The 9,946-nt window shown below is 39.8% G+C and overlaps 2 protein-coding genes across 2 annotated transcripts; both read left to right on the top strand.

The window, feature by feature from the left end:
• The first annotated feature begins 52 nt into the window (after positions 1-52).
• ddx51 (DEAD (Asp-Glu-Ala-Asp) box polypeptide 51) lies at positions 53-4,397 on the top strand. Its single transcript, XM_023979169.2, has 16 exons — positions 53-245; positions 399-739; positions 842-1,044; positions 1,139-1,289; positions 1,385-1,530; positions 1,619-1,690; positions 1,788-1,894; positions 2,058-2,166; positions 2,278-2,423; positions 2,603-2,780; positions 2,865-2,980; positions 3,075-3,191; positions 3,283-3,384; positions 3,595-3,658; positions 3,941-4,075; positions 4,219-4,397. The coding sequence occupies exons 1-16, from the start codon at positions 223-225 to the stop codon at positions 4,243-4,245; spliced, it is 2,037 nt and encodes a 678-aa protein (XP_023834937.1). The 5' UTR covers positions 53-222; the 3' UTR covers positions 4,246-4,397.
• Positions 4,398-4,502: 105 nt separating this feature from the next.
• On the top strand, positions 4,503-9,677 carry LOC111957443 (leucine-rich repeat transmembrane neuronal protein 4-like). Its single transcript, XM_023978267.3, has 2 exons — positions 4,503-6,730; positions 7,222-9,677. Exons 1-2 carry the CDS (start codon positions 6,727-6,729, stop codon positions 8,841-8,843), a joined length of 1,626 nt encoding a protein of 541 aa, XP_023834035.1. The 5' UTR covers positions 4,503-6,726; the 3' UTR covers positions 8,844-9,677.
• The last annotated feature ends 269 nt before the right edge of the window (positions 9,678-9,946 follow it).

Below are 9,946 nucleotides of genomic sequence, written 5' to 3' on the forward strand. Positions count from 1 at the left end.
CAACCCTTTTTTTTTTGGTCAACTCTTGCTAACGTCATTTTAAAGCGACTTTAAACAGGAAGACACCTCCTTTCTCTAGATAGCTCTGGGAAAACACACGTGTGAAACAGCAAAAAGGGTTTAAATTATAATATATATTGTGGTGGAATGGCTGCTAGATAAAGTTACATTATTGAAGTTATTGCCCACATCTAATTTTTTGGCCCTTTCAACATTTGAACAATGGCTCTGTTCCTTATTAATAGGTATGTTCACTCTTTGTTGTTCGCTAACGTTAGCTAGCTTCCTTAGTTCTTGATTGATATAGTCAGCTAGCTATGAAGTGTTTATTAAGTGTAATTAAAGTGTGTTTATTGGGGACCTGAAACCAAGTACATTGAAGACTATGCTTTTCACAGATACCTTGGGGATGAAGGAGATGATGGCTCGAGCAACGAATCTCGAGCCAACGCGTTGTTGGCTAAGCTTCAGAGGAAGGCCAAAGTCAAGGAGCAACAGAGCTTGTCATGTCAAGAAGAATACCAGTCAAAAACAACAGTTGAGAGTGACGGGGGCACCTCGGTGAAGAAGAAAAGAAAAAACAAGGGAGGCAACCTCGATGAGACAAAACACCCAAAGAAGAGGAAAGAGCAAGTTAACCAGGATGTGTCCCCACCAGACCCTGAAGAACTTTCCGAGGGTGATAATGCACGAAAGAAGAAGGATACGAAAAAGATGCAACTGACAGAAGAGGAAAAAGGTGTGTATCTATTTTATATCACACATTTACAGTTGAAATGGTATAACATTCATAAGAATACATTTTATATTAGTGTTCCTTATTGTCTTTGCTTCTCCTTAGATGGGATGAAGCAGACATCTGTCCACAATAAGAATAGAAACCTGCAAGAGGCTGCTGCTGCTGTCAAAGCAGAGCTGCTAAAAAATGATGATGAAATGGTGGAGAAAATTCAGACTGACCAGTCAATACAAGACACAGAAACAAGTAGCTCTCAGACTGGTTTCACCATACTGGGAGGATTTGAGAAAAAGATTATTCAAAAGGTTTGGTGAATTGCACTAGCGCGTAGATATAACTTGTAATGGGAAATGTCTTTACAGTATGTTCATGATACATTTTATATATTTAATATGTTAGGTACAAAGAGTCCTGCCCAAGTGGCTTGCTGAACCAGATGTAATCCAGAGAGACATTACAAGCAACCTAGTCCCCATCAGTGACGTCCCGGGAATTTGTACTAAACTCCAACGGAAACTTGAGAGGAATGGAATTTATCACCTCTTTCCAGGTTAGCAGGCATGAAGGATTGAAAGTTGAAATCTGTTTTGGTATCGCAATGTGGGAGGGGGAAAGTACTCAACTTCTGTTGTTTTTCATTTGCAGTACAAGTGGAGGTCATCCCAGCCATTTTAGAGAGTGTCTCTCATGGTCTATTGATTGGAAGAGGGGGCTACAAACCCAGAGACATTTGTGTGTCTGCTCCAACGGGGAGTGGCAAGACTCTGGCATTTGTCATACCTGTTATTCAGGTATGAATTAAACCATTAACTATATATATAATATATATAATGTTTTTTTCATTAGATAAGTCATACTTTTCTATTTTTTTGTCATTAGGCACTGATGGAGAGAGTTGTATGTGAAGTCCGGGTTTTGGCAGTGTTGCCCACCAAAGAGCTTGCACAGCAGGTAACTAGGGTCAAACCTTCAATCTCCATGATGGAGATAACTTGTGATTATTTTGGTTAGCTGAGCTTGAAAAATGTTTAAATGTTTTCTCAAACAGGTTTGCAAAGTATTCAGTTCATATGCGGAGGGCAACAGCTTGAAAGTGGTCATGCTTGCTGGTCAAAAGTCCTTTGCCGCCGAGCAGGCATCGCTCTCCGAAAACAGGTAAAGACACATCAAGGTCTTTCTTCCTTGGTGGATAATGAATTATTATATTTGTTTAAGCTTAGTTTCCTTTCATTCAAAATAGTATTTTTTGCATAAATAACACCATAATTTTAAATAGAAAATCGATTTGAAAGAAATACACATTTTGCTTGCTTTGCAGAGGCGGAATAAGCCACAGTTTGGCAGACATTGTTGTCGCAACCCCTGGGAGACTAGTTGATCACATCAATAAGAATGATGGTTTCAGTTTGGAACACCTTCGCTTCCTTGTGAGTCACTAATACTAGTACAATGTCATTTGTATTTTTGTGGGTGTTATGACTAACAGTATTTCAATAAAGGATTCATATTTCATGATGGTCAATATCAAACCTCTGCAGATTATTGATGAGGCAGACCGGATGATTGACAGCATGCACCAGTCTTGGCTCAGTCTGGTGACCAAGGCAGTTTACAGACCCAGGAGAGTTTCTGAAGCAGTCACAATCTTCAAGAGGACAGAGCCTGCATCTATCACAGCAGCGAGGTAAGACCTCACTTCTCAGCATTCTTTCAGACAGTACTGGAAAATGCAGGACTGGCAACTATGTGGTTTGTTAGTGAGAATACAAACTGTTCTGCACCTATGGGTTGTGTGCGTTCATACATTATTCTAGGGTATATGCATTTCAGTGATGTAATACATCTGTTTTTACTTTGTGACAGCTTGTCACCACCGCAGATGCCTCTGCAGAAGCTCCTGTTCTCAGCCACACTGACTCAGAATCCAGAGAAGTTGCAGCAGCTAGGCCTGCATCAGCCCAGACTCTTCAGCTCTGTCCACAGTCAGTCAATGACCAACCCTAGGTCTCAAGAGAGGTTTAACTTCCCACAGGGCCTGACAGTAAGTTACAAAACATCCCAATTAAAAAAATATATAATTTATCCTATATTCCAGAGCATTGTGCCATTGTGGTCTCTTTTCTAGGAATACTATGTGCCCTGCACTCTGAGTAAGAAGCCCCTCCTCATCCTCCATTTCATATTGCGCCTGAAGTTTAGTCCCATTCTGTGCTTCACCAATTCCAGAGAAGCCGCTCACAGGTTGGTGAATCTTCACTGGTTTTCTCCTTACTGCATTATTGGATGAAGATTACATGTCCACAGCAATTTGATTTTGCTCTCTGTTCTCTGACAGACTGTACCTGCTAGTGCAGCTTTTTGGTGGAGTGCAGGCAGCTGAGTTCTCCTCACGACTCTCCCCCAATGAGAGGAAGAGAACCCTCAAGGAATTTGAACAGGGAAAGATCCAACTGTAAGTATGAGTGTCTGTTAGCGGATAATTGAATATCCTATTTTCTTAGCCATTCTTTGCCAAATATATATATAAATTTTTTCTGTTCAAGTTTGATCAGCACTGATGCTGCTGCCAGAGGCATTGACATCAACGGGGTGAAATGTGTTGTGAACTACGATGCACCACAGTTCATCAGGACTTACATTCACCGGTAAGCTAGCTTGTTTTATTTGACTGTTACACTTGTAACTGCATAGGTTGAATTGTATTTGTTGTAGCTTTTGTATGCAATGTTCATACAACAAAATAGGAAAACGTGTTGTAACAACATTTAGTTTGTCAATGTAAAGTACTACAAGGGATACTTCAATGTATGCAATGTTCTTTTGCCTTTCTCTGCAACAACTTTTTGTTGGCACAGGGTTGGAAGAACTGCAAGAGCGGGAAAATCTGGACTGGCCTTCACATTTCTGTTGGGGATACAGGTGAGATGGATGTATTTTTCAAACATAAGACACAAAGAGCAATGAAAATATGTCAATGTGTGGCCAAGGCTGGAATGATAGCATTGCAGAAAAGCAGTATTCTGTCAATTTCATTGCTCCTCCATAAAAAATGCACATTTCTATTTAAATGTGTTTAAATTTTGTTTAGTTGTGATTAAACTGCCAGACAAGTTTTAATAGCTATAAAATTGCTGCTTTAGTTATAGATCTACAGTTCTTGTATGCTAATTCTGGTTGATGTTGGTCATTGCTATTCTATAGGAGAATAAATTTCTGAAGATGGTGAAGGATGCAGGCAGCCCTGGGATCCACAAACAGATAGTCATGCCTGGGAATCTGAAGAGCATGGAACCCCACTATCAACAGACACTACTGGAGTTGGGGAATACCATAAAGGTAGTGTAGTAGACTCAGATCACTGAAATTCAAACAAACGACGTGAGGACAACTGTTGTCTGTTGCTCTAGCATTATTATCATCATCATAGTCGCAAGTTGTCATTACTTTTAACAGTACATCTTTTTATTTATTTTTCCCAGGGTGAAAAGGCCAAGAAGCGCGTCTAACACGGTGACTTGAGTCAATATACTGTAAGATTGTTCCTTCTCTTGTGACAGGCAAAACCAGTGGTCAGCATGCACACAATATTTAGTTCCAGGTGCAGAATTTTGTATGAAATGTTTGTTTTTCTCAAATAAATATGGGGCATGTCAATTAATCTTTGTTTTTGATGAAACAATCCATTGGCTAGATGTTAAACACTGCTGAGCATTGCAAGCAGAGTTCACATGGCCCACTGTGAACAATGACCTGTTGCAAAATGATAGGCCCATGATGTCAATCCCCAGCACATTTGTTTCCTTGGAAGTTGTGGGACTGTATGTTTTTGGTTTCACATTGGTTGTGGGAACAAAGCCATAAGCTTCCTGACTGGTAAAAATGTTTTTTAAACGTTCTTAGAACAGAAGTGAAAAATTGCCTGTTTTAAAAAGGTTTATTTTTAGGTTGCAGGGAGGTTCTGAGAACAGTTTACTTTGGTTCCTTGAAAGTTTTCCTGGGAGGTTTAGTTGATTCTCTGAAAAAAGAAATTCTACATTTTGATGACTTTCACTCAATGCAAGTGGTCATGACTTTAACACTGCTAGCTTATTTGGGGTTAACTTTTTTGAACTACAAGCACTGTTAAAATGCATGGAAATTCATTTCCTTGGGCACTAATCATGCAGACACATTTCTTGTGACAAGGCATCAGTGAGATACAAACCTATCATCTTTTGTTTTCTATCCATGGAATTAGTCCACCAGGAAGGAGCTAGCATGCCATGTTCTTTTTAGTTTATTCAAACAGACCCCATTTTATAGGAACTAAGCGCTCATTATGATCAGGTGTGGCCAATTAGTGGGCGTGGCCAACACACTTAACATGATAAAGGACAGTTTTGTTGATGCTGAGACTGGATTGTATGTTTTCAAATAACATTCTTAGAATGTTCTCTGAATATTACTCAAAGTTTCTTGTGGTTTTTATGGAAAGTTTTCTTAATGTTCTTAGATCAATTTGAGAACACAGCTTTAAATAGAACCATGAGGAAACCTGTGTGAAACGTTATGCTGAAGTACTGAAATTCCCGCAGAATTTTTTTTTTAACATTCTCTGAACTTTTGAGAACATGTCCCAATGTCGAACCAGTTGGAGAACGTTCCTAGAACATTCCCAACATTGAAATGAAATGTAACCAATGTTTGACCTTTTTTTTTTTTTGTATAGTTCCTTAAATGTGCTGAGAATATTCCAAAGCCAAGCAACTATCCTGCACCATTCACAGAAAGTTAAGGAAAGGTTGTATGCAAATAACATAGGCCAACCATGCTCTCACCAAGCTCTAAGAAACATGGTTCTCAGAACGTTATGTGCTACCTGGGTAGGGACTTAAAAACACATACATTCTTCTCATTAATAGGAAATCACATAAGGCCAAAATACTGAATTATTTCCTTTTATCCTGCCATTAGTTTAAACAGCACTGATCTGATTTCCCAAACACCATTGAGGTATTAGGAGAGATTCTTCTCACTGTTATTGCTGACCTGAACTGCACATGATGTATGTTTGAAGGGTCCCTTGTAGTACTTTATATTGACAAACTATACATCTTTTGTGTTTACTTATAGTTGTATGTAGCCATAATGTTGTTACAACACATGTTTTCCTATTTTGTTGTGACGCTATTTGTAGATACTGTGGGCAGTCGCCTGCTATAGGCTACAACTGCGAAATTAGTCATTACATTTTTTATGTTTTAACCAGATTAGGGAGGCTACTTTTTCTTACTTATGAAAATTCGTCATGAGTAAGGTAGCTTTTGTAAATAATTATAGATCGTTCATAAATCAGAGTATGTTGAACTTCTTTCAATAAATGCGACCGATTCTTATACAGTGAAATTCTCTCTCAATTCAAAGGGCTTTATTGACATGGGAAACATGTTTACCTTGCCAAAGAAAGTGAAATAGATCACACAATTTAAATAAAAAAGTAACAGTAAACATTACACTTAAAAAAGTTTCAAAGGAATAGAGACATTTCAAATGCCGCTATGTCTCTCCCTCTCTTTTCGCGAGGGTGCATGCATGTGTATGTAGAGAGCGAGAAGGCGCAAGGTGTTGCAGTTGCACTTGGTTGTGCAATCCGACACGCCTGAACGGAATTGTTTATTGCGCATAGCCAGTATTTCCATTTTTTTTGCCGCGTACGGGTGAAGTCACTACCAGTCCAGTAGGCTATTTAGGGATGAGTACATTGTGCTCTTCCGCGGATATATTGAACTGTTGGAACTGCTGACGTTCTAACTTGTCTTTTATTCTGATTTAAAGTATTATTGTCAGTGATGTATACATTTAAGAGCATCTCTTGAAACTCACGAGGCAATTCATGCAATATTTTCAGTTTTCTATTGGTAGAGCAGGCGTGTGTCGAAAGGAGTTAAATTCATTATTTGGACAGTTCCATGGTGCTGAAAGGATTGCTCATATTTCACTGAGCAGCAATGGGTAAGTGACCACCAATGAAACCCATGAAGATACATATTTCTATTTCATGAAAGTTTATGGTGCTTTGAAGCTTTGTTACATAAAACTCCTTGATGCTTGCTTTTCTTATGCAGTGTACAACCAGTATTGCATTATATAGGGTTTATAATGAGGGGTAGTTTGGCTGCTCTAAAACCCAACAAAAGATTGGTCACTGAGTAATATACCTGCCCTTTTATATATTTATGAATATGCATTATACATTATTGAGCTCATAAGTGGTATGAAATGTGAAAGTTATTCAGTGTCTGTTCTGTTTCTATGCATTTATGTCTTAGAAAGACCCATCACCCATAGTTGACAGGATTTTCACTTCACAGAATGCCACAAAAAAATAAAAATCTGCCTGAAATATCAATCTGTCATGGACATTGCACAGTGACAGGGCACACATGCTGAAATGGAGGTGTGCTTTGGTAGCCCCATGCACTCAAATCTCTTCTCATCTACAGGTTCCCTAGTTTGGGATAGGCATCTTTCATGTCTTCTTCTCCTGTCATCTTTTCTTCTGCTGCTCAGCAAGGGGGAGAGGATGTGCCCAGCAAGTTGTCGCTGTGAAGGGAAGATTGTTTATTGCGAGTCTGGCATCTTTCAAGATATCCCAGAAAACATCTCTACTGGATGTCAGGGTCTGTCCCTGCGCTACAACAGCCTACTGACTCTGCTGCCTTACCAATTCGCTCATCTCAACCAGCTCATCTGGCTTTACCTGGACCACAATTCCATCACTGCCATAGATAGCTTAGCCTTTCAGGGTGTGCGTAGGCTCAAAGAACTGATTCTCAGCTCTAACAAAATTACACTTCTACAAAATAAGACTTTCAATGCTGTACCAAACCTGCGTAATCTTGATTTGTCCTACAACCAGCTACAGTCTCTGCAGCCAGGTCATTTCTATGGTCTGCGTAAGCTCCAAAACCTTCACCTACGATCCAATGGTCTCAACAGGATACCTGTACGCACTTTCCTGGAGTGTCGCAACCTGGAGTTCCTGGACCTGGGTTACAATCACCTACGCACCCTTACCCGCACCACCTTCTTGGGGCTGTTCAAGTTGAAAGAGCTTCATCTGGAGCATAATCAATTTTCAAGGATACATTTTTTTATTTTTCCACGCCTTAACAATCTACAGGTCCTCTACTTGCAATGGAACCGCATACGAGCCATCAATCAGGGCCTGCCTTGGATCTGGCATACGCTGCAAAAATTAGACCTCTCAGGAAATGACATCCAGATCTTGGACCCAGCTGTTTTCCAGTGTATGCCAAACTTACAGATACTCAATCTTGAATCCAACAAGCTGAGCAACGTGTCTCAGGACACGGTTTCAGCGTGGGTCTCCATTACCACCATCAGCCTGGTGGGTAACGCCTGGGACTGCAGCCCTACTATCTGCCCCCTGGTGACCTGGCTGAAGAACTTCAGAGGCTCAAAGGACATCAACATGATATGCAGCAGCCCCAAGTCAGTTCAGGGAGACAGAGTAATCGACATAGTGAGGAACTACACAATATGTGTGGACATATCAGTTGTAGACCAAACCACAGCTATGATCATGAGGCAAACCACAGCCTTAGTTGTGGACACCAAAAAGCCCACCACACCTCTCTCTAACACGACCACAATAACCCAAGGTCTACCTGCATCAACTGTACAAAGACTCACTCCACAACCTGTCTCTCCGATTGTGACAGAAAAAGACACAACAGAGTCCATACTCATGACCTCCATCTCTCCAGAATCCTCCTCATTTTTCCCAGAACTAGAGTTTGAGCATATGGCCTTCCATAAAATCATTGCAGGCAGTGTAGCCCTATTTCTGTCTGTGTCATTGATCCTGCTGGTAATTTATGTCTCGTGGAGGCGCTACCCCAATAGCATGAGGCAGCTGCAGCAGCACTCAGTCAACCACAAGCGCAGAAAAAAGGCCCGGAAGCAGGAGCTTAACCTTAACTCTCAGTTGCAAGAGTATTATTTGACTTACCATTCAAACTCTGAGACCATGGATGCATTGGTAAATGAGACAAGGGCCTGCCCCTGCACGATTTCAGGATCCAGAGAATGTGAGGTATGATCTGTCAAGTCCATCTGAAAAACGCACTCTGCCTGGGGGTCAGAGGTAAATGTTTTCCATAGGGATGCACTGTAAACCTCTTTAGTGAATGGAGACTGAGTTAAACTTCCATCCTCTGACTCTGTTCTTACTGTTGTTTTAAATTCAAGTTATCCATCCTAAAAACGCACTTTACAGCTGCTTGGGAGTCAGAGCTAAATGTTTTCCATAGGGATGCACTGTACAGATCACTGTGTGCATGGTGACTGACAACTTACATCCTCTGTTTGACTCTTGTTATTGTTGTTTTAAATTAACGTTATCACATTAAGAACAAATTGATTGAATGAATTAATCATGTTTGTGAATATAAACCTAAACCTACTTTCTTTCAGCAGGAAAATAATCCTGCAGCAACAGGAAATTTGTGGATTATAATTAATGGCCATTTTTGTAGGGGTTGATACATTTTTCCTTAGGGCAAATCAAGTTTTAAGCTAGTAATAATAAACGTTAGAAGCTTTTTAAGCCTTGAATACACTAGAAATGTGCATTTCCTGCAGTGCAGGAAAATTCTCAGCAACAAAAGAGGGATCAAATTGAGATGGCACATCTGTATCTGCTGTTGATTACAAATTACCCCACTTTTCACATTTCTTATCCTTGAGTAATATTGAGATCTTCGTGTTAATACTTGTATACAAGTAACTGATAGACTTTATGTGTAGTATTTTCCAATATTTAGCTCTTGTTTGTTTTATGGAATTATGGTAACTGTATGTGAAATTGAATTATGTCATTAAACTTGTGAATGGTAGTTGCTAAATAATGGGTGTCATAAACATGATTACATTATTTTGTCCTGTTTTTAGTCTTCTTACTGGCATGCAATATACCAAAAAAGCCAACAGCATTAGTATGCTTTCTATTGAGGCACTTCACCATGACATAAAACATGGTGTAACAAGACAATTTCAAATTTTATGAAAATAGGATAAAAACGTTTATGCAGTCTGATCCAGCACCTGGGACAAATGTTTTATGGATGTGTGGGGTATACCAGCCCACTAAGGCTATGACAAATGTTTTATGGATGTGTGGGGTATACCAGCCCACTAAGGCTA

This window comes from Salvelinus sp. IW2-2015, linkage group LG33, assembly GCF_002910315.2.
Source record: "Salvelinus sp. IW2-2015 linkage group LG33, ASM291031v2, whole genome shotgun sequence".
Classification (NCBI taxonomy): Eukaryota; Metazoa; Chordata; class Actinopteri; order Salmoniformes; family Salmonidae; genus Salvelinus; species Salvelinus sp. IW2-2015.